Source organism: Ambystoma mexicanum, chromosome 3q (genome assembly GCF_040938575.1).
Source record: "Ambystoma mexicanum isolate Mex_15411 chromosome 3q, UKY_AmexF1_1, whole genome shotgun sequence".
Lineage (NCBI taxonomy): Eukaryota > Metazoa > Chordata > Amphibia > Caudata > Ambystomatidae > Ambystoma > Ambystoma mexicanum.
The window spans coordinates 64,645,767-64,673,186 of NC_090926.1; the positions used below are offsets into that span (position 1 = coordinate 64,645,767).

The window sequence follows — 27,420 nt, forward strand, 5'->3', positions numbered from 1 at the left end:
CTCTCTTTCTGGCACTCGCAAAGACATATTTTATCAAACTGAAACTAGTTCTTGTTTGTCTGCTTTGCAGAAATAATGCCTACGATTCATGATTGAAACTAGGCTAGAAAGAGATCTACATCTAGTGTACTTTACTGAAATAAGTATGTCAGGACATATAACATTGTCATGACAAAACCCAGTCTCATGAAGAGTTACTTGATGTGACTGTCTCCCTTAATTCCTTCTTTCTTCCACATTCTCATGCATGACAAGCCAACATTTCAGTTCAACCCCCTTGCCTGAATAGGAAAGAGGCCATTGCGGCATGGGTTCCCGGACAGAAGATGGCAGTGGCAGAGGAGATGGCGAAGCCGTTTAACAGCGCAATATGTTTGATGATGCACTGTCAGGGCTTTTGGGAAAGGAGACGGCCAGAAGGGCTGATGGGAACACATGTGAATAGGATACTGGCTGATTACCTCCTGCTCAAGCCATTACTCGGGAAGAGTGACAGTCCTAGAACCCAGAGTGAAACATTCACTGTGCCTCCCATGTAGATTGCAAATTCTCGCTTTGGCAGGCAACTTGGAAGTGTGGAGCAATTGAAAGGATGAGGCATTGTGATATGCTGAGAGGTGGCCCCCTGATGAATCTTTGGCCATTGTCTCCTGTTTACAAGACCATCGGGGGTAAACTGCAAATCCCTTTTTAGGAAAGTTAAGGTGAAAACTGCACAGATGTTGTTTTATTGTGTGCAGATACTCCCCAGTGTTGTGTATACGTAACTGGGGCTCAGCATTATGACCAACTTGAAATATGAGGAAGAGAATTCGTTGCCAGGTGTAGTGGTTAGTCTTTGGTAGAATTGTCAAGTAACTTGTTCTGAATGCAGTTTTGTTGTGGTTTTCACATCCATTGTGTATTTCTTTTTCTGTTTAAAACTTTTAATCTGCTATATTTTAATGTTTTTCTTCCCTTAATACCACTATTTGGACTTTGTTTCATATTGATGTTTTTATGCTGAATATTGCATTTGCTGAATTGATACGCCCATTTTGGAAAACCGTCAAGAAGGTCAGCGGGATGAGGAACAACATTGTGAGTTGGAAGCTTTTGTGTGTCCTTATTTTAGCAGAGTAAATCTGTTTTTGATTCTTATGCTGTGTATATGCAGTTAGACTGGAACAGAACACATTTTTATTTAACCAAAACTTAAAACGGCATTGAGATGGGCAAGTGGGCAACTGAAAACCAGCATCCAGCATGGGGTTTACCCTTCTCCCATCTTGACCGGTAAGCAGTCCTAACTGGAGTGAGTTGGGGTGGAAAGCAAGAGAACAAGGAAGAACAGTACTTAAAGGAGAGACAACATTCAGGCCTTATCAGCACATAACAAAGGAGGCCAGAGGGAGTGGCTAGGAAACGGCAGAAAATACCATAGTGGTCACGTGAGTAGCCACCATGTTCAGATTGCAGAAGAAAACAGTTGGCCGGTCATAGGAAAGGAGGTGGAAGGAATTAAGACGTTCTCTTCATGTTTTGACTTTTAACAGCCAGCAAGATTTTGGCATCCACACCAGTGACAGCACAACCATGGGAAAACCTTGGGAGCCACAAATCCAGCACATTATGAAATTCCTATATATTGAAACGTTTGCTTTTATTTTTTCTAATTCAACAGTTCTTTTGCCTTAAAGTTGTGGGTTTATAGACAAGACATTCAAGTTCTCTCGAAAGTGTGATCCTAAATTCCTGTGGATAAGAGCAACTGTGCCATCAGTGTCTACCATGTCATCACGAGGAAACTAAGCACCCAGCTTGAAATTGATGAAAGTCCAAAACCTTAATGTCAAGAAAGGAACAGTGGTGAGGGGCAGAGGCTATGGATTGAGGCTGCATCAACGTCATTTGAGGACTTGTTAGAGGTGGAAGAGTCGGAGCCTATGCAACCCGTTATTGAGTATGCTGAACTTGAGTCTTCTGTGACACCTAAAAAAGGGGTGGCGATCTCAATGCTGACACAAAAGGACTCCAAAGATGAGGAACGCAGACCCCAGCACAGCTATAAAAGGGGATCAGGCGCAAACTGAGTTTTTTTTTGGAAGCCATGTAGAGCCTCACTCAATAAATGAAGGAGGGGGCACTGGCAAACGGACACACGACAAATTGACCGAAAAGAAGATGCTTTTTAAGTTCCTAAATGTACACCAGAAATTAAGAAGTAAGATGCAGCCCGCCAGGGGCTTTTCCCTGAGGTAGAGGAACATTTAGAATATGCGTCCCAAACTGTGTGGTTCAGTACACGATAGGAGTCTCCCGAGGAGAAAATCTGTCCCATCATCTCTAAATGAGAAGAAGTATAATCTTCACCACAAGTCTAACTATCGGGCTTGGCCTACCTACCCTTCACTCCATGATAGTGACTGACATACACAAAGCAAAGGGAGTAAAAATCAAAATATACTGGGCCTCATTACACGGTAGGCGGTAAGGGTTTACCGGTACCAGTATTTTACCGGTACCGGTAAACCCTTACCGCCTTACTACGAGGTCCCTTTGCGGGTTGGTAACACCTGCTTTTAGCAGGCGTTAAAAAACGAACCCGCAAAGGGACCGGGGTGCTGCAATTTGCGGTACCGTAATTAGCGCCTTCCCCATTCCCATTAAGCCCTATGGGGCAAAAATGGGAATGGGGAAGGGCAATGGAGGAAGGAGGAATTACCGCATTCCCAACCTTGGAATAGGACGGTAATTCCCCTTTCCTCCAAGGCGGTACCAGTAAATTACCGGCATGAACCATGGCGCTAATAGCGCCATGGTTTACCGCCTACCGTGTAAAGAGGCCCACTGACATTTAAGTTTGTTTGGTGTATTATTGGCAGGGATTGCCTTCACACCCTGCCTTATATGTAAAGATGTTAATAAAAACAAAGTAAAAAAAAAAAAAAGAAAAGGTTCCTTGCAAGAAAAGAAGGAGCGATAGTTATTCACTGTACTTCCATATTTCAAAGAATGTCAGAACAATGGGGCTCATTCCGACTCGGGCGTTCTGGTAAAAAAGTGCTGGTATCTGAGGATACTGGCACTGTACCAAACCGCACGAATACTGGAGTGCCGGTGTGACACCTGGGTCACCTCCAGCTAAATGCTGGAGGTAAGCCAGGCGCCCTACCGGCCAAAAAAGCCCTCTGTCGTGGTAATGATGGCAGATCCCCTCCTGGAGTCCCATGGGGCTCCAGGAATGGGGATTTACACTGCTGCGCCGGCACCCGTAATCCGTCAGCAATGCCGCCGGACCAGGTGCTGGAACAGTAACAGCCTTTGCCAATATCCTGGCGGCTCTAATGCCAGGATACCTGCAAGGTTGTAATGAGGCCCAATATGCCCTTTTCTGCATCGGAGAACAATGCATCTATGGGCAATAACATAAAAGGTCAAGATGACTGTTACAAGGTATCATCCTACTAATGCAAAGCAGAGACTACATGACAGCAATAGATTGCGAGGATGTGTACTTACATATTTCATTGCACCCGAGGCATCCAAAATACCTTTGATTTCAGGTAGCTGGGCAACAATATCAATTTAAGATTCTCCCATTTGGGATGCAATCAGCTCCAAAGTAGTTCCGGTAATGTATGGCAGCGGTGTGCTGTATAAATACCACTAACGTAGCATAATGTATCTGGATGACTGACTGATGTGGGGGAACACATCAACCAAATGTATGCCAGACACCCGACAAGTGATCCCCCTCTTAAACAAATTGGATTGATCTGCATTTTTATTTAACATTTTCGGCCCCACAAGCCTTTCTAAAATAGGAAACTTACAATGAATATATATAAAAAATAAGGTAAAATATACAATGCAACTCAGTATCATCATCAAGGTACACTAATCAAAACCAAATAATGCAGTACAAAAATCAATAGATGTTAAAAAAAAGTCTTGGAATGACATAATTAAAACAGTACTACCAAAAGCCTTTGCAGAGGATGTGAGGCCAGATCGTATTTTCCGATGTAGGCCCATTACAGGATCTAGCATGCAAGACGATCTATCTGCTCTTTGTTGTATTTGTTCTACTCTTCGAGGCAGAGAACAGAAAGTTGCCCACAGACCTTGTCCCATTCGCTTCCAAGTATTACGCTATAGAACTACGACAGAAAAGTCGATACTGTTTCCCACAATGAAAGCGAAATGTGATTTATCTCACCTTGACAGAACGAGGAGACCACCAGGAAACAATCAAGTGCAGCTGTGAAAGCTACCCTAGGATAGCCCTGCCCTCTCCGACCCGGAGTGAGATTAACCAGGGGAGAGAACAGGGTAGCCAGGGAAACCCTCAATGGGGAAGAAAACCCTGGTCGAATCTGGATGTGTTGGGAATCCAGATGGTAGATGACTGTCTTCAACAAGTGGCTGTGGGCAGGAAGGCTTCGTCTGGAGAAATGAGAGGACAATGATCAGAGAAGTAGAGGAGAGATGGGAATGAAAAGTGGAATTGAAAGGCTTAGTGAAAGGTTCTCACCAGCGGAGGGAATGAGAGGATGAATTATTTAAGGCTTCGAAGGAGAAGAGATCGGGAGATGAGAGCTCTGGAATAAATATGACTTGGGTCAGAATCTGAATTGAAAGAGGTAGATCAGGATTCAGATTTTATGTAACTTACAGCTAGCGGGTGTATCAGCAAGATGAAAGTTGATTTGGCGAAACCGAGACGCCGAAGGATATCTGGAAGTGATGAGAAATCCCGAGAGAAAGCGAGACCGGACTGGGAGCAGGAGCCTGGAGATGGGAACTATAGAGACAAATAGGTTACAGGGTAAGTCAAAAGGTTGACAGTAAGAAGTAGAGCTCAGAAATCCCTAGAGGCGAACTCACGGAGCGTCTGTAGAAACAGTAGCGACGCGAGGAATCGCCGGCTTCCGTGTTTGATAAAGGATCACGTGAGCCAGCCGGAACGTCTCGGAGAAAACGTGAAGAGTCTAGACCGCTACTTTCAAAACGGAAGTCATCTTGAGAAGGATTATCGGGATTAGCGTAGAGAATGTTACTACACAACTGGTTGCAAAACAACCGATTGCGAGCCCATAGTGACCACCTCCCACGATGTGTAACAGTATACCCCCTCCTCCTGGGGGGAGAACCCGGTTTACCCGGGTGAAGAAGAAAGAATCGTCGAATCAACTTGGGGGCATGCACAGCAGAAGCAGGCTCCCAGGATCGTTCAGCAGGTGAGTAACCCTTCCAGTCTATCAAAAACTGCAATTTACCCCTCTTGTAACGAGAGTCACAAATACTGGCCACTTCATACTCTGATCCAGTAGCCGTCAAGACCGGAGGCGGAGGAGGCTTCACCAATCTCTGAAAACGGTCCGGAACCACCAATTTGATTTGAGATAAATGGAACACTGGATGAATCCGAGACCAGGAAGCCGGTAAGGCGAGTTTGATTGCAGCAGAACCAACCCAGGAGAGGAATTTAAAAGGCCCAAAATATCTAGGAGACAATTTAGATGGTACAAGATGCCGGGGAAGGAATCGGGATGCCAGCCAAACAGAATCTCCCGGGATGATATTAGGGGCTGCCCGACGATGCTTATCTGTATTCCTCTTAGCCCGATCTTGAGCCTCTTGAAGAGATAGTCTGGCCAGTTTCTGTCCCTCTTGAATGTCTGATATAAGACTGTCAACTCCAGGGAAAACGGAAGCAGGGACAGAAATGGTAGGTACAAAGGAAGGGTGATACCCATAAGAACAATGAAAAGGACTGGTGTGAAGAGCAGAATGTTTGGCGTTGTTGTAGGCGAACTCTGCAAATGGGAGCAACTCTACCCAATTGTCCTGAGCTGCAGAGATGAAACATCTTAAATATCCTTCCAAAGTCTGGTTTAATCTTTCCGTCTGCCTGTGTCATGCATGCTGGACGCTACGCTCGTAGAACAGCTAGACCATTCTACTCCAAATGGAGGTTATTCGATACGTTACCGGGAAAACGACGTTTGCACTTTTCACGTCGCTAACTTCACGTGACTTTTGCTTCGTCACGTGAACTACGGTATTACGTATTTAAGCAGCGTAGAAACTTCACTCGCTGCTTCTGATCGTCTCTATAGGCGTTGTGTAGCTGAACCTCTGATCTGCATCCTGGCATATTTCTACAGCTACTTTTGGGCCTTCGATAGCGTGTGTTCCGCCACACGCTGATTCCTGGAGCTATCCCTTCGCGTGATAATTCACACGCGTTCTCTGTCTTCAAGCGTGGCTGGTCCGGACTGCGGGAATCCTGCCCGCGTGTAATTCCACACGCTCACGCTGTCTCTAAACGCGGCTGTTCCGGACTGCGGGAACACCGCCCGCGTGTTATTCCACACGCGCTCTCTGTCTTCAAGCGCGCCTGGCTAAGGCTGAGTGAATCCTGCCCGCGTGTAAAATCCACACGCGCTCTTTGTCTTCAAGCGCGGCTGGCCAAGGCTGCGCGAATCCTGCCCGCGTGTAAAATCCACACGCGCTCTTTGTCTTCAAGTGCGGCTGGCCAAGGCTGCGTGAATCCTGCCCGCGTGTAAAATCCACACGCGCTCTTTGTCTTCAAGCGCGGCTGGCCAAGGCTGCGCGAATCCTGCCCGCGTGTAAAATCCACACGCGCTCTTTGTCTTCAAGTGCGGCTGGCCAAGGCTGCGTGAATCCTGCCCGCGTGTAAAATCCACACGCGCTCTTTGTCTTCAAGTGCGGCTGGCCAAGGCTGCGTGAATCCTGCCCGCGTGTAAAAAACCACACGCGCTCTCTGTCTTCATACGCGGCTGGCCCGAACTGCGTAAATCCTGCCCGCGTGTAAATCCACACGCGCACGTTGTCTTCACACGCGGCTGGTCCAGACTGCGCGAATCCTGCCCGCGTGTAAAATCCACACGCGCACGTTGTCTTCAAACGTTATTTTCTTCGCGGCTGTTTATAACCGCGTGTACTTCTAACTCCTGCATCTGTGGAATTAACAGAAGGATTGATCCCTATAGTGGGAAGGAAGCCTTTCAAGGATTATTGGGAGGTGACATTGAACTGAACTTTGGACGCTATCCTGTGGTGAATTCAACCCGTATCTAGCGTGAGCCTCGTTCCGTTCGGGATAAGTCTCCCTTACTAATTTTCCCTTCCTTGTCGTTTGTTCTTCATTCAAATCCATCAAGAGACTTCTGGATTATTCTCCCCAAATCTAAAGGTCAGTGTGAACACTCCTGTCATTATCTAATTCATCATACTCAGGTTGGAGCAGTTATTCATGATACTTTAATTTGTCCTAGGCTGGATTACTATACCTTACCCACGCCCTTTCCAGTGATCCATCGCTCTGCCTGTTTTTTATCAGCCAGAGGGTTGTATCATTTGGAAGGTCTTTTATTGACTTCACGACTATCAAATCGTGTGAACAGGGATCCGGAAGACCCTACCTCCTGTATCCTTTTGAGTATCGTATCCTTTTCGGTTAATACTTTGGTACATTCTGACAGAATCAGAAGCCATGGAGGGTACGGATCCTTTAGCTGTTTTGACACAGTTGATCAGCGATTTGAGAAATGAAATGGTTACAGCACAGGACATGTTACGGCACCGTATGGACGTTATGCAAGACGCCCTACATGGTAGTCCTCAGGGAGCACAGGCGCCGATGGCTACTGCATCTGGATCTGGGACTACGGCACCCCCACAGGAAACTATTAATGTGGTTATGCCCACTCAGTTTCCCTTGGCCCCTCCGGAAAGGTTCATGGGTGATCCCAAAACCTATAGAACCTTTGTAAATCAGTGCCGACTCCATTTTCTTTGCCGTCCTACATCTTTTCCTGATCTAACCACAAAAGCAGCCTTCGTGCTTTCCCATTTAGGGGGCACAGCTGCTGCTTGGGCTAACCCTTTGTTGGAAACAAATAGCCCTTTGTTGTACGATTGTGACGATCTCTTGACTGCTATGAGTAAAGTCTTTGACATGCGTTACTCTACTCAAGCCACAGATTTAGAGTTGCTTAACCTACAACAGGGCAGCCAACCCCTTATGTCTTACGTTGCCCGGTTCAATCAACTGACGGCGGAAACCCAATGGCCTGACAGCAAGAAAACGGCTGTTTTCTACAAGGGTCTTTCTGAAGAACTGAAAGATGCCTTATCTACAGTCCCTGTGGTTCCTACGGGTTTCCCAGAACTGCTCGATTTGGTTCTACAAATCGACGCCCGAAGGAATGCTCGAAAGGGAGAGAAAAAGCCCTTCATGCCAGTCTCGGGGCGGTCAGAGACACCAGCAGTCTCTCAAACGACCCTGAACCCATGCAGGTAGGCGCCGTGAGAGGCCGATTGTCCAATGCAGAACGGGAGAACCGAAGAAAAAACCACTTATGTATGTACTGTGGTTCTTCCGAGCATTTATTGGCAACATGTCCTAAAAAACCCATCAAGCGTGCGGGAAACGCCAAAACTCGACATTAGCAGGAGTCCCTATGTCGAGTGTTTCACCGGACTCCAGTACCATTCCTAAACATGCGCCTGTAATAGTTCAGGTGACGTTACGTTGTGATGAGCGAGAAGTGGTTTCCAAGGCCATGGTTGATTCTGGAGCCACCAGCAATTACATAGACATCACTTATGCCAAGAACTGTTCCTTACCCCTTGTTAACAAAAAAAGACCTGAAACGGTGAACACCGTGGACGGATCTGTTTTGATTTCTGGTATGGTAACCCAGGAGACGGTACCTGTTCAGATGACGTTATCAAATAACCATTCAGAGGAAATCGTCTTCGATGTTATTGCTGCTCCGCAGTACGAGATCATACTTGGTCTTGCATGGTTAACCCTTCACAATCCTGCTGTTGACTGGGTTTCGGGATCGCTCCAATATCCTTCGACTCATTGCAATGAACATTGCTTCACCAGTCAGGAGGTGTCAAATAAACAACACATATTGGCCTCTATGGTGGAGGATTCTACTATCAGCGTTGTACATCAATGCGACAATATCATACCATGCGAATACGCTGATTATGCTGACGTCTTTGATAAAGGCCAGGCAGAACAATTACCTCCTCATCGACAGTACGACTGTCCTATCGAATTGATTCCTGGTGCCAAAATTCCTACAGGCCGTGTTTTTTCATTAACACCTAAAGAAGATGTCGTGTTAAAAGAATACATTGACAAAGCGCTAGCAATGGGCTTTATACGGCCCTCGCAATCTCCTGCTGCATCTCCTCTATTCTTTGTTCCTAAGAAAGAGGGAGATCTCAGACCATGCATTGATTACAGGGCACTTAATGATATCACCATCAAAAACCAATACCCCTTATCACTAATAAACGTTCTGTTGGATCAGTTAGGCACTTCCAGTTATTTCACCAAATTGGACTTGCGAGGTGCATACAATTTGGTTCGCATTCGTGAAGGCGACGAATGGAAGACCGCTTTTAAGACACGGTATGTTCTTTACGAATATTTGGTGATGCCTTTTGGTCTGTGCAATGCTCCCGCCACATTTCAATTCTTCATGAATGATATATTCAGAGACATAATGGACCAATTTGTGGTTGTCTATCTGGACGACATTTTGATCTACTCATCATCTTTATCGGAACACGTCGGACATGTTTCTACAGTCCTACAAAGACTCCGGGAGAACCATCTTTATGTGAAAGCCGAAAAATGTGTCTTTCATTCACAGGAAGTGGAATTCCTTGGCTACGACATTACCAATCTAGGTGCTCGAATGAGTCGTTCCAAGGTAAAGGCCGTCTTGAATTGGCCGATTCCGCATAACGTCAAGTCACTACAGTCTTTCTTAGGCTTTGCGAATTTCTATCGCAGATTTATCCTTTCCTTTTCCAAAACAGTAGCTCCTTTGACGGCTTTAACTAGTTCCAAAGTTCCTTTCTGTTGGAACCAACATGCCCAAGCAGCATTCGAAAAGCTGAAGGAAGCATTTACCACTGCACCCGTGCTTCAACATCCGGATCCTGATCGCCAGTTTGTCGTTGAAGCGGATGCATCCGGTGTCGCTATTGGTGCAGTGCTCTCACAAGTTTGCACAGAAACCAAGGAGGAACACCCAGTGGCTTTCTTCTCTCGCAAACTCACCTCATATGAACGGAACTACACCGTCACTGAGCGGGAACTACTGGCTATCAAAGATGCTTTCCGAGAATGGCGTCATCATCTTCTTGGGGCCAAACAACAGGTGTTGGTGTACTCTGACCATAGAAATCTCCAAGCATTCAAATCCATGAAATGCCTTATGGCCCGTCAGGCCAGATGGCATGTCTTTTTTGCCCAATACGATTTCCAGGTCACCTATCGTCCTGCCCGAGAACATGTTAAGTCAGACGCTTTGTCCCGTATGAGTAAAGAGGCGCAGGAAGAAAAACAAGTACAAATTCAGCTGTTGGCAGATCATGTAATTTGTAGTTGTTCGGTTCAACCATCCCTAAAAACCGAAATACAAGAGTGGGTAAAAAATCATCCACAAGTAATCCAGGATATGAATCTGGACGTGCATAACGGTTTGCCATTCACACAAGGAGTACTTTATCTACCAACTCCTTCAATGCGGAACAAAGCCCTCAAATGGAACCATGATTCCTTGATTGCAGCCCATCCTGGACGGAAGAAAACACTGGATCTGCTCAAAAGGTGGTGCTGGTGGCCATCCATGGCAAAAGAGGTTATAAACTATGTATCTTCTTGCTCTGTATGTATCCAATGTAAAAATACTCCTAGTAAACCAGTGGGCTTACTCCAGTCCCTACCTGTCCCTAACAAACCATGGGACATGATATCTATGGACTTTGTGGTAGAACTCCCCCCAAATCAGGGATATGATACCATATGGGTCGTAGTGGATTATTTCACTAAATTGGCTCTATTTATTCCCTGTATTGGTTTACCAACTGCTGCTGTTCTGGCTGAACTATTCATCCAACATATATTTTGTTTCTTCGGTCTACCATCAGTAATCATTACTGACAGGGGCTCGCAGTTTGCGTCACGCTTTTGGAGAGCTTTAACTTCTGCATTACTAATTGATGATAGAATGTCCAGTGCTTCTCATCCTCAAACCGACGGACAGACCGAAAGGGTCAATTGTACTATGGAACAATATCTGCGGTGTCTGTGTTTGCAATACCAATCGGATTGGCTCACGGTACTGCCGGCGGCTGAATTCGCCTATAACAACTCTTATCATAGTGCCATAGGCACTTCACCGTTCTATGCTCTCTATGGACAACACCCCCGATCAATACCTCTGGATTCCGGTCTATCCTTGGACACGCCTGCCGCAGGCCGTACTCTTCGTGATCTGAAGAGATTACAAAGAAAGGTGAAGCAGCAATTGGAGCAGGCTAAACGACGTGACAAGTTCTATGCCGATGCTCATAGAGTTTCCGCACCTGTCTATAAGGCTGGTATGAAAGTCTGGCTATCCACTAAGAACTTAAGAATTCCAGGCAAAAAGAAATTGTTGCCTAAATACATCGGTCCGTATGTAGTGCTCCGTGTTCTTAATCCTGCTGCTGTACGTCTGGCTTTGCCACAACGATGGCGGGTGCATCCTGTATTCCACGTCTCACTCATTAAGCCATTCTCTGAAACTACTAGACTGCCTGTACGGCCTGTTGCTATTTCTGTGCGGGGGTCTGATGAGTACGAGGTACAAGACATACTGGATATGAAACTGCGTTCTGGTAGACCATATTATCTGGTGGATTGGAAGGGCTATGGTCCCGAAGATAGGTCCTGGGAGCCTCTTTCCAATATTCATGCTCCTGCTTTATTGAAGCGCTTTCACACAAGAAGGGGAGAGGTTGTCCCTTTGGGGGATGGCACTGTCATGCATGCTGGACGCTACGCTCGTAGAACAGCTAGACCATTCTACTCCAAATGGAGGTTATTCGATACGTTACCGGGAAAACGACGTTTGCACTTTTCACGTCGCTAACTTCACGTGACTTTTGCTTCGTCACGTGAACTACGGTATTACGTATTTAAGCAGCGTAGAAACTTCACTCGCTGCTTCTGATCGTCTCTATAGGCGTTGTGTAGCTGAACCTCTGATCTGCATCCTGGCATATATCTACAGCTACTTTTGGGCCTTCGATAGCGTGTGTTCCGCCACACGCTGATTCCTGGAGCTATCCCTTCGCGTGATAATTCACACGCGTTCTCTGTCTTCAAGCGTGGCTGGTCCGGACTGCGGGAATCCTACCCGCGTGTAATTCCACACGCTCACGCTGTCTCTAAACGCGGCTGTTCCGGACTGCGGGAACACCGCCCGCGTGTTATTCCACACGCGCTCTCTGTCTTCAAGCACGCCTGGCTAAGGCTGAGTGAATCCTGCCCGCGTATAAAATCCACACGCGCTCTTTGTCTTCAAGCGCGGCTGGCCAAGGCTGCGCGAATCCTGCCCGCGTGTAAAATCCACACGCGCTCTTTGTCTTCAAGTGCGGCTGGCCAAGGCTGCGTGAATCCTGCCCGCGTGTAAAATCCACACGCGCTCTTTGTCTTCAAGCGCGGCTGGCCAAGGCTGCGCGAATCCTGCCCGCGTGTAAAATCCACACGCGCTCTTTGTCTTCAAGTGCGGCTGGCCAAGGCTGCGTGAATCCTGCCCGCGTGTAAAATCCACACGCGCTCTTTGTCTTCAAGTGCGGCTGGCCAAGGCTGCGTGAATCCTGCCCGCGTGTAAAAAACCACACGCGCTCTCTGTCTTCATACGCGGCTGGCCCGAACTGCGTAAATCCTGCCCGCGTGTAAATCCACACGCGCACGTTGTCTTCACACGCGGCTGGTCCAGACTGCGCGAATCCTGCCCGCGTGTAAAATCCACACGCGCACGTTGTCTTCAAACGTTATTTTCTTCGCGGCTGTTTATAACCGCGTGTACTTCTAACTCCTGCATCTGTGGAATTAACAGAAGGATTGATCCCTATAGTGGGAAGGAAGCCTTTCAAGGATTATTGGGAGGTGACATTGAACTGAACTTTGGACGCTATCCTGTGGTGAATTCAACCCGTATCTAGCGTGAGCCTCGTTCCGTTCGGGATAAGTCTCCCTTACTAATTTTCCCTTCCTTGTCGTTTGTTCTTCATTCAAATCCATCAAGAGACTTCTGGATTATTCTCCCCAAATCTAAAGGTCAGTGTGAACACTCCTGTCATTATCTAATTCATCATACTCAGGTTGGAGCAGTTATTCATGATACTTTAATTTGTCCTAGGCTGGATTACTATACCTTACCCACGCCCTTTCCAGTGATCCATCGCTCTGCCTGTTTTATCAGCCAGAGGGTTGTATCATTTGGAAGGTCTTTTATTGACTTCACGACTATCAAATCGTGTGAACAGGGATCCGGAAGACCCTACCTCCTGTATCCTTTTGAGTATCGTATCCTTTTCGGTTAATACTTTGGTACATTCTGACAGCCTGTTGGTCTGGGGGTGATAACCGGACCTTAAGGCTCTCTTAATGCCCAGAATGTTACATACTTTCTGCCAGAAAAGAGAAGTATACTGGGGGCCTCGATCTGATACAATAGTATCTGGGAGTCCGTGTCGAGAAAAGATTTCAGAAAGGAAGATTTTTGCCATATCTGCTGCTCCAGGAAGCTTAACCAACGGGATAAAGTGTGCCAGTTTGGTAAAATAATCAATGGTGACCATGATAGTGGTTTTATTCTCAGAAGGAGGTAGGTCCGAGACAAAGTCAGTGGAGATAAACTGCCAAGGTCGGTCTGGAATAGGCATTCTAGAAAGTAAACCCAAAGGAGACATCCGAGGAGACTTAGACTGAGCGCATATCGTGCAGGCTGAAATATAATCATGTATGTCTGCCTTTACTTCCGGCCACCAAAAATGTCGTTGAACAAGCTCCAAGGTTGAGGCGTAACCTCGGTGGCCAGCTGCTCGGGAGTCGTGACACATTCGTAGAACTTCTTGCTGAAGCGATGGAGTGGGAAGCAGAACCTGAGCTCCCTGAAAATAATAGCCCCCTTCTTCAGTGAGATGAGTAGTAGCAATTTTTTCACATAGAAGTTTGTTTTGATTAGTAGCAATCAGTACTTCTTGAAGAAAGTCCGTTAGTACCGCGATAAACCGTGCTGTGGGGAACATCCTTTCAGAACAGAAATTAGAAGTGGGAGAATCCTTCCGAGAAAGAGCATCGGCCCTTAGGTTATGTTTTCCAGGAAGAAAAGTGAATTCAATCCGAAAGGGAAGAAAGAAATAAGCCCAGCGGGCTTGTCTGCTGTTGGTCGTCTGGGCATTCTGGAGTACTCTGAGATTTTGGTGATCCGTTCGAACTGTGACAGGAAAGGAAGACCCCAAGAGCAGATGTCTCCACTCTTCGAAAGCCCGTTTAATAGCTAACAGTTCTTTCTCAAGAACAGAATAATTCAGTTCGGCTGCGTTGAATGTTCTAGACAGATACGCAACGGGTCTTTCTTCCCCCTGGTCAGAGAGTTGTAACAGCACAGCTCCCATAGCGTATTGAGAGGCATCAGTCTCCACTATAAACGGCTTGGTCTGATCAGGGGTAATCAAAATAGAGGCAGAGGTGAAAATTTCTTTCAAAGTCTGAAAGGCCCTTTGGGTGGCTTCGTTCCAGCAGAATGTGACGTTCTTTTTTAGCAATTGAGTGATAGGCATAATAATTTCAGAAAAACAGGGGATAAATTTCCTGTAGAAATTTGCAAATCCTAGAAATCTCTGGATGTCTTTGACACAGGAAGGACTGGGCCAATTTACGACTGCTGATACCTTCTTTGGATCCATAGATATGCCCAGGCTCGATAACACAAAACCTAGGTAAGTAACTTGTTCTTGATGGAACACACACTTTGAGGCTTTACAATAGAGATGGTTTTTTTTGTCGACCAAGGACTATGTTTACATGATTTACATGGTCTTTCGGGTTGGATGAATAGACCAAAATATCATCCAGGTAGATGATTACAAAATGAAACAAAATGTCCGCGAACAGGTGATCCATAAATCGCTGGAACACTGCTGGAGCATTTACAAGACCAAACGGCATCACATGACATTCAAAATGTCCGAATGGTGTGCGAAAGGCGGTTTTCCATTCGTCTCCAGGAGCTATTCTGATGAGGTGGTAAGCTCCTCTGAGGTCGAGTTTTGTGTACACAGAAGCCCCCTGGACAGCCTCAAAAATGTCAGATATTAAAGGCATGGGGTACTTATCAGGAATGGTAATCTTGTTGAGACCTCTATAGTCTATGCAGGGGCGAAGTTCCTCAGAGTCTTTTTTAGGAATAAAGAAAAGAGAGGCGCCCGCTGGGGAGATTGATTCAGAAATTAGACCATTGCGTAAATTGGTCTGGAGATAGTCTTTAAGGACTGCTTTTTCTTTTTGGGACAAAACATACATCCTGCCAAAGGGAATGGGTTGGTCTGAAAGAAGGTTAATATGACAATCATCCCTCCTATGAGGAGGTAGAGTGGGAAATTTGGGGTTCTCGAAAACTGACTGAAACTCTTGATGGCACGGTGGGATGATCTCTAGTTGGTTTATGGTGGAACCGGTTGGAAGATTAGACACCTCAGTTGGAATGTGAACACCCACAGACTCCTGGGACAAACAGTGGTTTACACAGAACTCAGACCCTAAGAATAAAGTACCCGCTGACCAGTTAATATAAGGGTTATGTAGTCGTAACCATGGGAGACCCAAGATAACAGGGAAATGAGCTGCCTTAATGAGGTCAAAAACCAAAGTTTCTTTATGATTGGCAATCAGACAAGTAATTGGTTTGGTCTGTTCCTTGATCGGGCCAGAGCTCAAAGGGTTTCCATCCACTCCTTGTATGGGAGTAATGATGGATTTGGAAACAAGCTGTATCTCGTGTTTCGTTGCCCAATCATTGTCCAAGAAATTGCCAGCGGCCCCGCAGTCAATCAAGGCTGGTATACCCGCCAACACTTGTTCGGAAAGAATCATAGATAGAGATACCACCACCATGGTTTGGCAAGTAGCTGTGTCAAGCGACATTCCCATTCGGTATGGGGAAGTAGGATTTGAAGCCACTACCGTTCTTCCCCTTGGGGTAGGGCTTTGAAGTTTCCCGACTTAGGATTTGGGGTACGTCGCGGAGGAACCAGGTGACAATCCTTCAAAATATGTAATGAAGAACCACAGTACATACACAGTCCTCCTGTCCTTCTTCTTTCTCTTTCAGAGGTGGATAGTGGTCCTCTCACTGCTCCAATCTGCATGGGCTCTTCATTTTGGACGTGAGGTTTATTTCCTGTTGGATAGTATTCATTAAAGGATCTGGTACTCTTGCTTCTTTTTCGTTCATAGGATCGTTCCTGCAACCGGTACTCAATTTGCATGGTTAGCGTTATCATGTCTGCTAGGTTGGCTGGTCGAGGAACCTTCGAAATCTCATCCTTCAGCTCGTCTGTTAATCCTCTACGAAAAAGAGTAAGAAGACCCTCATCTGGCCATCCCAATTCTGACGATAACTGCTTAAATTGGGTAATATACCTTAATAGGTCTTTTCCGCTTTGTTTTAAGTCAAGGAGTCTTTCTTGGGAGGATACAGTGATTTCTCTCCTCCCAAACATGGCTTTTAGACTGTTAGAGAAGGCAGAGTAAGATTCAAGAATAGCATTGTTTGATGTAACTAAGGGCGTGGCCCATGCCAAAGCGGGCCCAGATAAGTGAGAAATCACAAACCCCACCTTATCTTTATCCGTTGGGAAGAAACGGGTTTTAAGTGTAAACTGTACTGTACAGCTATCTAGGAATTCTTTGAGTTTGTAGGGGTCGCCATCATACATTATCGGGTGCAATGTGGACGGGGGGGTATCGGAAAAAGTTCTAGCAACCTGTTGTCGTAATTGTACATTGTCTTGCTTAAGTGATTTTACTTCTAAAGACATGGCCTGCATAGCGGCCATTAGTTGCTGCATTTGTTGTTCCATAATGGTCTTCTTCTGTCAATATTCTTTTTGGGCGTCGCTAACTATTACGCTATAGAAATACGACAGAAAAGTCGATACTGTTTCCCACAATGAAAGCGAAATGTGATTTATCTCACCTTGACAGAACGAGGAGACCACCAGGAAACAATCAAGTGCAGCTGTGAAAGCTACCCTAGGATAGCCCTGCCCTCTCCGACCCGGAGTGAGATTAACCAGGGGAGAGAACAGGGTAGCCAGGGAAACCCTCAATGGGGAAGAAAACCCTGGTCGAATCTGGATGTGTTGGGAATCCGGATGGTAGATGACTGTCTTCAACAAGTGGCTGTGGGCAGGAAGGCTTCGTCTGGAGAAATGAGAGGACAATGATCAGAGAAGTAGAGGAGAGATGGGAATGAAAAGTGGAATTGAAAGGCTTAGTGAAAGGTTCTCACCAGCGGAGGGAATGAGAGGATGAATTATTTAAGGCTTCGAAGGAGAAGAGATCGGGAGATGAGAGCTCTGGAATAAATATGACTTGGGTCAGAATCTGAATTGAAAGAGGTAGATCAGGATTCAGATTTTATGTAACTTACAGCTAGCGGGTGTATCAGCAAGATGAAAGTTGATTTGGCGAAACCGAGACGCCGAAGGATATCTGGAAGTGATGAGAAATCCCGAGAGAAAGCGAGACCGGACTGGGAGCAGGAGCCTGGAGATGGGAACTATAGAGACAAATAGGTTACAGGGTAAGTCAAAAGGTTGACAGTGAGAAGTAGAGCTCAGAAATCCCTAGAGGCGAACTCACGGAGCGTCTGTAGAAACAGTAGCGACGCGAGGAATCGCCGGCTTCCGTGTTTGATAAAGGATCACGTGAGCCAGCCAGAACGTCTCGGAGAAAACGTGAAGAGTCTAGACCGCTACTTTCAAAACGGAAGTCATCTTGAGAAGGATTATCGGGATTAGCGTAGAGAATGTTACTACACAACTGGTTGCAAAACAACCGATTGCGAGCCCATAGTGACCACCTCCCACGATGTGTAACACCAAGTCGCCCAGTCGCCAAGCAGAAAGAGAAGGGCTGCCGGGTGATCTATATCTACCAGAATACCTGCAGTAGAAAGAAAGTGTTCCAGTCACAGCGCCCTCTACTGCCTGTAGAGTGGACAAAACTAAAGAAATGGAAGAGCTCTTCCTGGCAGCGGGGCCCTTCATGTCCACTGACAATGTCCCTTTTTTCAGGTTTCTGGCTAATGGCAATTTGTCACCTCTGGCCAACAGCAATTGAACACATCTGGCCTACACAAACAAGTGTCTTTGTTGTGGCTTGATTACAATTCTTGGGTATGGCGGCTGAATGAAATCCGCACTAGCATTGTCAGACCAAGCAAGATGAGGGATCATTTTTATTACTGTCGCCATATCACTTGAATGTTTCTGCTTGAGATATGGCAGACTTATTAGCTCTGATGCCTCAAACAAATGGCTGGATGTAACGGGTTCTCCATACTCAAAGACCGCAATTCGGGTTTCAGGGTAGTGATACATTTTGAAATGACAGTCATAGCAAGATGTTTCATCCTGAGCAACATCAGTCGGGTTATTCTGTTTCAAAGTTGCTCTTTTCCAGGCCTAGACATCCAGTCTGTTGTGTACCCTTTTTGGAAATGGAAGCTTTGTTGCAGGAGTAACAGTTTTTTCCAAAAGCTCCTTCCGCTGCAACCGGGCCACCGATCTCAGCACTGTAGGCCAGAATTCCCCAATGTTTGCACAACAGACTGTCCTGGCCTGAGACGAGATTATGTGATTCTGTCACCCCTCTCACCTTTAAGTTTCTCCTTCTCGTCTGTAGGCTTCACTGGTCTTCTCTGAAGTAGTCGAGGAGTGAATCAATAAAGGCAATCCCGCCTAGATGTCACCTTGTCCCCCTGAGGAAACAGGAAGGACGAGGAGGGAGGCTTCCAGAGGAGCGCCCTCAAGAAGAGGAAAAGGTTGTGGAACGAGACAGGTACCCCTTATGGGCAGGAGCAGGGAATGCACAGCATCAGGCATCATACAGCTGTGTATGATGTAGCATAGCCATCGGATGCGGAAGCCATCTTGAAAAGTCAAGACTGGTTACAGTTCTTTTGGCGCAGCTTAATGCACAGAAAGGAAACCACCTGGACGTCTCCAACACTGCCATACAGACCACCCGAGTACCTTTGTGACAGATTGTGCCTGCGAACTAGGCTGGATATAGCTCTAACTGCTTATTCTTCTTTAGTCACGGTATTCAAAATATGTGGGGTCCATTCTAGATTTGCCAACCTTACACCTGAATAATAAAATGCAGAGACCTTCTCCACACGTTTACTTTGCAAATGGGAGTTGATGGTTTAATGCCTACCTTTGGAGCATTTGAACACATCACTTTCGATTTTGTGATGTTAAACACCAATTTGTCTTGTTTGCAGTATTTTTCTATTACCTCTAGCTGTGCGGGTGCACGCGCTAGTAGAACAGAGTCCTCTACATAAGGGAGTAACAGTACGTGTTTGCCTTTCTTATGTGGAATGTCTTTGAGGACAAATACACCTTTTTGTCATATTGTTTATATTCAGGCAGAACAGTATTGATGCCAAAAGACAGCCTTGTTTGACTAGTTTGGTTGGGAAGTTTTGAGAGAGTTTGCCAGGCTGACCAAATCTAACTTGTGAAGTTATATCGGAGTACAGGGTCTTAATATTTCCTAATAAGGTTGCGGCTAACGCAATTCCATTTCGTTTGACCCAAAGCCTGTCTCCTAACAACAAGATCAAAAGTTGAAGAGAAAACTTAAAAAGCCACACATAGAAGCATCTTTTTGATGGTTGAATATTTGTGCATTCTATGATACCGAATAAAATTATGGTCAGTTGTATATAGGCTGGGACTAAATCTGCCCTGTAGCGGATTTAGAATGAATTTTTCTTGCAGCCATCGATTGATGGCTTGAAAAATGACATGACAGAAGATTTTCTAGTCAATGTCAGTCAAGCTGATAGGTCTATAAACTGTTAACACATTTGTGCAACATTTCCTGTATAAAGTAACCATAATACTATTGTGCCAAGAGGGAGGACATTTGGCTGCTTTACAACAATATTTTTAAAAGCCTTCCTTGGAAGATGAATCCACCAAGTCAATAAATGTTGTAACAGCAGGGCTCAAAATTGAGGGGAGCTGGTAGCTATTTAGCTCCTGGGTATAGCCTAGAAAAGCCTGGTCAACTTGGCATCAACAGCTAACGGGAGCTACGTTTGGCTCCCGAAGCCAATTGGTGCCACACAAATATACCTATGTGCAGGGGAAGGTGCATAAAAGGTGCATTATACCATCTAGAAGATATTTAATGCACTATGGCTGATGTGTGCTGGACACATGGTTATAGTTTGGGACTCATGTGGAATTTAGATCTGTGGCACCCTTTGTATTCGTGCCTCCTTCTGCAGCAGAGAGTAAACGAGTGTGGTTTCATCACTGAAAAAGAGGTGGAAGAGATACAAATGTGGCAGTAAAAAGACAGCAACAGTGATTGATGCCGTAACAGAAAGGGGTGTAGTGGCAGAGGTATGGTTGATGCGGCAAATAAAGGTAATGACTAAGTGAGACGTACCAGCAAGACGGAAGAACTGTCAGGAAATAAATGTCAATAAAAAGAGGAAATAAAAGCGAAGAAATGCAAAGCAATGTGTCAAAAGACTGAGTGGAATCAACAAATAGTCCGGAATAAAGCAAAAGACAGCAATCTAGCAATAGAAAGCAGGGCTTACGGTGTGAGCATGTTTGGATGCAGGCCAAAGTTAGGGCGGTTGGGGTGTTCTACCATCTCTCTGCCCTCCAAAGTGGCTATTCTGACTGGTACATCTTTCAATGTTAAATTACTAAACAAATGTATCATTGTTCAACCTCTGTATTTCTATCACACTACTTGCACGCTCATTCTTTTATAGTCCTGCTTTAAACATACCCAGTCTTTTACCCGTTCATGAGATTTTAATCGCTCCCTGGTTGTGATGAGTAACTCTTGGTTAAGAGGACATTTCTGTCACCCCATAGCTTCTTCCAGCTCCTGCTCCATTTATTCTAATTTTGGACGTTGAAACATCTCTGCCGGCACAAAATTCGGGGCCCGGAGCCATCCCTTTAGTTTGAGTTTAGTATTGATTCTTCTATTGATTTATGAGAGAATAAGGATTCTCAGAATGATGATTCCACTAACCAAGAAACCCATGATGAGGTTTTCATGTCATGGAAGAATCTGGAAAATGTGGCAAGGTTGCCCTCACTTAACTTACTTCTTCACGAACCACCACTTTATTGAACATTTTAAGATAACTATTGACCCAGTCTTGTTCACCAACATTAGCTTGAAATAATAGTCTAGAGAGTGCCATACTTAGTTCTATGCAGCTCGAAAACAATTTAGAATAATTTGCATGAGCTAATTTTTACATTGTGATCCAATTTTCTGTCCATTTTTCCCCTACTTTTTTATATGGAGGCCGCAATTTTGATGCACCCATTTTAACAGCGTCATGTAGAGCTATTTTTGTAATCCAACATTCTTGATCGAACCAGTGTATAAGACGCATGTGTTTTCGCTTCCCTGATTTGGAATCCCAGTTTTCCTTGATGACCATGGGAAGTAGTGAGGCTATTAAGTCTTCATACAATTCCAGAAGGTGGTCACAGGAAAAAGAGAATTGGGAAGATCTAGTGGTTGTGGACAAGATGGTCATCAAATCGCTACAATGGTGGAGTGCACAAACTCCAGATAGCATGACCTTTCACACCCCCTTCAACCGATGGATTCCTCGAAGGAGTGGAGGCACACTTAACACACCTAAACATTTAGGACACACATCCAGAGACAGTTACACCTCATTGTGTTGGAACTATTAATGGTCCAGTTCTTTTGAGACACAGCCTGCACACAACCGCATGCCAATTACAACAGACAAAACTGTGAAGCTTTTTGAAAAATGGCATACAAAAGCAGGGGGCGTGGACCCATTCCCCTCCGCTATCCAAGATATCAAAGAAGAATTGGTGCCTTGAAAGGGATATATCTGTAATAGCCGAATCCCATACAGACATACAAAATCAGCTGGACGATAAAAGGTCAACAGCTAGTGGAAGTCTGTGGATGTCTGACCAGGGATATATTGCACGTAATATTCCACAAGTGGCGCAGACCAAAATTAGATTTCTGTGCAACAATGGAGAACTCACAGCTCCCAAAACTCACCTCCAGGTAACACAGGAGAGCTTGCTTGACAATGCACTGTCAATCAATTGGTTTTGGAGATTTGCTAATGCATCTACTCTGACTCCAGTGATCCACAAAAGGAGATGATGTGCTTGTGTATGAAATTATCCTCATAGCTCTGGAATTAGGGAAAAAGAGTAGGGTACTCTTAGTTCATTTAGATGGCCGTAGAAACATATATGGAGATAAAGGCAAGCCCAAACACGTTAATGAACTTTCATGGAAAGATTATTCACCCAAACCCATTTTAGGGTCACATAGATTTTACCAGCAGTACGATGACAATTTTAACAAGGTTACAGGAAACAAGACCTACAAATGAGGCTAAACCCTGCAAACATGTTTTCTTTATCTCTACTGCCCACTAACAGAGAGAAATCTCAATAGTAAAGGATAGAGGATGAAATGGGGTACCATTACCCATTTACTTCACTCAACATTACAATATCAAATTGGGCAAATAGATTATGTATAGCAATCTAAAATGTTGCTCGATATACTTTCAAGCTTGCTTAAATTAGATTTATGTATCTACAGAGATTCTTTAAGTTGCAAACTTATTATGAGCTCCACTTTCAGAACAGTCTAACCCTGCCCCATCCCAAAATCAGCAGTATACTATCCCACCTTCTCTGCCACCGGTCCAAAACTGGTTGCCTTGTCTGAAGCCCAATTTTTTAAAAATGTCCACTGAGGTTAATTATTGTTCTCGATTTTACCATTTAGTGAATGAGTCATAAGGTGTGATCCATTGAGAATGCTAAGCTGTTTTAGTGTCCTCATTAAATCAACAATATTCTCTCGCATGTCCTGTGCCCAGGACTACCAAATATGATGGCCATTTTTCTGATCCTTCATCCTAAATGTTTGTACTGATCCATGCGATAGAGAACCCTTGGGCATCATGCACACTAGTATGGAATCAATAGGAGGCAGTCCTCTGTTTTACTAAAGTGAGAAATTAAACATAATTCTTGAATTTATTTTTTAAAGCTCTGTTTATTGATTTTCTGCAAACAGTATATAATTCCCCTCTTCCCTCTCACCACTCCCGGCATGTACCCGTACATGACCTGTAAGAAAAACTGCAGCGAAACAGCAACCATCTTAAAATAAGTCTAGTAATTTCAGGTGCTGAGGACACCATTGGGCTCTGAAGTCTTCCCTGAGGAACGCCAGGGTCTGCCCCCAGTCTGTGACGAAGCACACTAAGTTATTGTCCGTCCTATACATTGCCCACTCCAGTGCCACAAACTCCCACATTTTCCTTAGCCAGTCTTGCATTATGGGGATTCAGCCTACTCCATAAGTACCAAGCTTCTTGTCTTGGAGATTAATCAACCATTTCAGGCAATCGAACAAGACTAGGACTCATAGTTGGTTCACTCTCAGTATCCCCTGAGTTCCAGTAGTTTCCTTTATCCACCGCTTTAAGTAAGGCAGACATTGAGGTCGATGGGAACAACCAATACACAAAAGAGTCTTCTCCAAAGTACAAAGGTAACATGTTTGTTTCCTACTACAATACCACTGTTTGACAATTAATATTGTTGAGCTACACGCATTTTCTGCAAGAACAAAAAATAATTCTGCTGTGAGCCTAGTTAAAATCTTTAAACTAAACCAAAACATTTAATAGAAACTTGACAGTGCGCCAGCATTTCACTGCCACACGGAGGCCACTTACAAATTTGAAAGGGTGGGCGCTATGGTGTGCATGAGGTATGCTAGTGCCGCATGAGGTATACTAATACATCCAGAGTGAACCTGCATTCACCCCGTGCAGTGATCAGCGTCAATAATTAAGGGCTTGGGGTTGAATATATCAATTTCTGCAGTTACAGCAGAGCAGTAAACTGGCTATCATCTGACTACACTTGAGGGCTTGTTGGTGGATCTTCCAAGGGAGGATCATGTAGCCTTTAAATGGCACACACTTAAAAGGTCCAAGTAATGTTTTATAATGAATTTTGGCAACATAAAAATCACACTGTAGCTCACCAAAATATTCCACCAGTTTATCTTCAAAGCGGTTTATTTGAAATTCAATTGCAAGATGGAGCAGCATTTCAGTGTGAGGCAGAGATGGGAATCCCAATCACGACTTAGAACAACTGCGAGATTCTACTACCACCTGGTATTAGTTGGTCGCATCACCATGCAAGTGATCAAATAATGTGTATAAGCAAAGGTGCAGGGCATATGATTTCCCTTGATATTAGGGCTCAGCACTCATGCTGTCATGTTCAAACCCTTCAGGTTTCGGAGTCCTTTTCAAGAACTTAATTCGTACCGTTTTTTTCTTCTTGTTAAACCTCCATTCTTTTCAAAGCATTTGTTAAAAGCCAGGTGCTGGGTGCCAAAGTGCCTCAATTAATTAATTAAAGTACCACGTTTGCTTGGTGCATGTGTTAAACCCGAAAGAGAAACAAAATTACACAAAATTCCATTCAAATCAGAAATGCATTTTAGTTTTTTTACAGGCTAGAAGACTCAGTAGGGTTATGGGGATAGGTGTAGATGAAAGTGGGTAGGAAGTGTAAGTGCAAAGGGGCTATGGTGCGAGAGGAAATCTCCATGCAAACAATGTCAAGGAGTAGGAAACAAATTATTTATTTTGGTTTTTTTTCGGACACATGCTTTGGGAAATATTCTCATAGAATCGTTTCACCACAGTTTATGAAATCTTTTCAAGGAGAAACCCGTGCAAAGCAGATTGACTACACAGGCAGCCACTGCATGGCCTCCTCTGTGGTATTGTGTCTGTATCACTCTTGGCTCAACCTACTGCTGATCTGAATGTAAACCTAAAGTTGCAAAACTGTAAAGAACATCAATTGTAAAGCATATATCTCAGGTTATGTGTTATTTTATAACACTTGTAAAGCGCAGCCTTCACCGACAAGGGTATCATGGCGCCAAGAAAGACGGAATACACAGGCAGTGGAAAGAGGAAAACTAAAATAGAAAATTCTTAAGTGCGTGGCAGAAGGACAGATGGTCTCGGATGACACGAAGAGTAAAGGGAAGAGGATTCCAAAGCTGTGCAGCGGCAATGGAAAAAGAACGACCCCCCCAATACGGGAAAGCTTAAATCAGGGGACTGATATACGTAAGGCTCCATAAGGTTAGCAAGATAATATTGGCACGTGGCCATGGTATTTATTTTTTTACCCATATGATTCATAGATCTGTACAGTTGTTCTTCTCAATCCCAATTGTTCATACCTAAAATGTTTGTGTTATTGTGGTCTTTTTTGTAAAGTGTTACATTTAACTAGAGCTACAGATCCAGGCCTGTTTTTTGAGAAGATCAATTATTGAATCTGTTTGGGAGAGATATTGTTCTATTGTGTTGTAAAATCTGCCTCTGACTATTTTCAGTGTAAATATCATGGATAAACCATGTCATTTCATAATAACAGCATCATAATAAATGTAGTTTGCAATATGTATTGGTAGATAAGTATGTATGGAATGTTTTATTACTAATTTCGTTATGGTCAATCATTTATTGTGATAAACATGTTTCTTTAAGACTAAACACTAACATTTCCTCTCTCATGTTGATTTCACAGGTGACGAGATCATGAGCAGAAACAATACAGTGGACAATTATGTAACACATAATACAACAGAATCACCAGGGACAGCTTTATCTGGAAAAAACATATCAAATATGTGCATTAGTTCTGGGCAAGGAGCCCTTTTGTTTTCGGAAATAAGTCGGGAACTAGGAGAGAACATTACTCAGTTCAACAGTGGTTTATCTATTCCAGCACATGCTGATGCTCATCTGGATTCCAGCCAAATGCAAAGATCAGACAATTATTACAACAGGCAAAGTAACCAGAGACAACATGACAAAACATTTAGGAAGAAGCAATATTTTATTGGACACAGGAAATCGTCTAATGAAGTAACACACTACCAATGTACTGAATGTGGGAAAAGCTTCAGTAAGAAGCAAAATCTTAAAGTGCACTATAGAATACATACAGGGGAGAAACCTTTCCAGTGCAATGAATGTAGAAAATGCTTCAGCCAGAAGGAACATCTTATTGTTCATGAAAGAACCCACACAGGGGAAAAACCTTTTCAATGTAAACATTGCGGGAAAGGATTTGCCCGTAAGGTCATGCTTACATTCCATGAGAGAAGAAACCACGTAAGAGAGACACCAGATCAGTGCTACTAATTGCAAACAAATCTTTAGTCAGAAGATATGTCTTACTGCCACCTAATGACAGATGCAAAGACTGTTCCTAATTTGAGATAATTGGGATTCAAGATATTAATCTAACAGGCCCTTGCTCAAATATAAGGTTCATGCTTTCTGTGACATGCATGTAAAACTGTTATCCAATTTGAGGGCACTAACATGAAGAAAATAGTGGACATCGCTTTCAAGAATGTTTCTAGAAACGTCAGACCAAAGCATCCAAAATCACGGAAATCATAAATCCGGCACTGTTGAGAAGTGTAACCTGCACAGCAGATGTTTGAAAGGAATTTGGTGCATAGACTGAAGTACTGAGTTGCTCTGCAGTTCTGTGCAGTTATAGCGTTACCCTGAAACTGACTCGTTCCAGTGCCGGGCTAAGTAAGGTAACGGGAGACGGAATAAAAAGAGGCTGTGCGTGAAGAGCCACATCCAGGCCGCATCATAACTATTAATGTAGAAGACGGTACTCATGTGACTCTTTATTGTCATTCCATAGAAGAAGGGCTGGATGGGACATCATTCTGACACAAAAACATAAACGCATGTTCCCAATTTCTGTTCAGCCAGGCATAATAGACAATCTCACCATCGCATGTTGGGACTTGGGAATGAAATGTATTTATGTCAAGACATGTATCCAAACATATGGCACAGCTCTGCGATGATTACAACTAGAGAAACACTTGACAAAGCATTGACATTTTTAAATAAATTGGTGTTTTACCATTGATCAAAGGATAAGTGATTCTTCACCGTCTGAATATTTTGTATGTTATGGTAGAAGCATTTGCATTGTGCTTGTGCACCCAGAGAGTCGTTTCTTTGACACCAGGGCTAATGCAGGGGAAAAGAGGGATTCAATGATGAATTAACTGAGAGAAGAATACATGTAGGCTTTTAGATGTTGCTGAAGCCCAGAAGACTGGAAAAAGTGTGGTTTAAGAAGAAGGCAAATCCATTCTCT

General features: G+C 44.4%; 1 protein-coding gene across 1 annotated transcript in view; it reads left to right on the forward strand.

Annotated features, from left to right (window-relative positions):
* Positions 1-27,197, forward strand: part of LOC138582122 (zinc finger protein 813-like) — a 159,339-nt gene extending 132,142 nt beyond the window's left edge. Inside the window, exon 6 of the mRNA XM_069653114.1 lies at positions 25,810-27,197. Coding sequence (XP_069509215.1) covers positions 25,810-26,429 — 620 coding nt within the window. The 3' untranslated portion in view covers positions 26,430-27,197. The remainder of the gene's footprint in view (positions 1-25,809) is intronic.
* Positions 27,198-27,420: the final 223 nt, after the last annotated feature.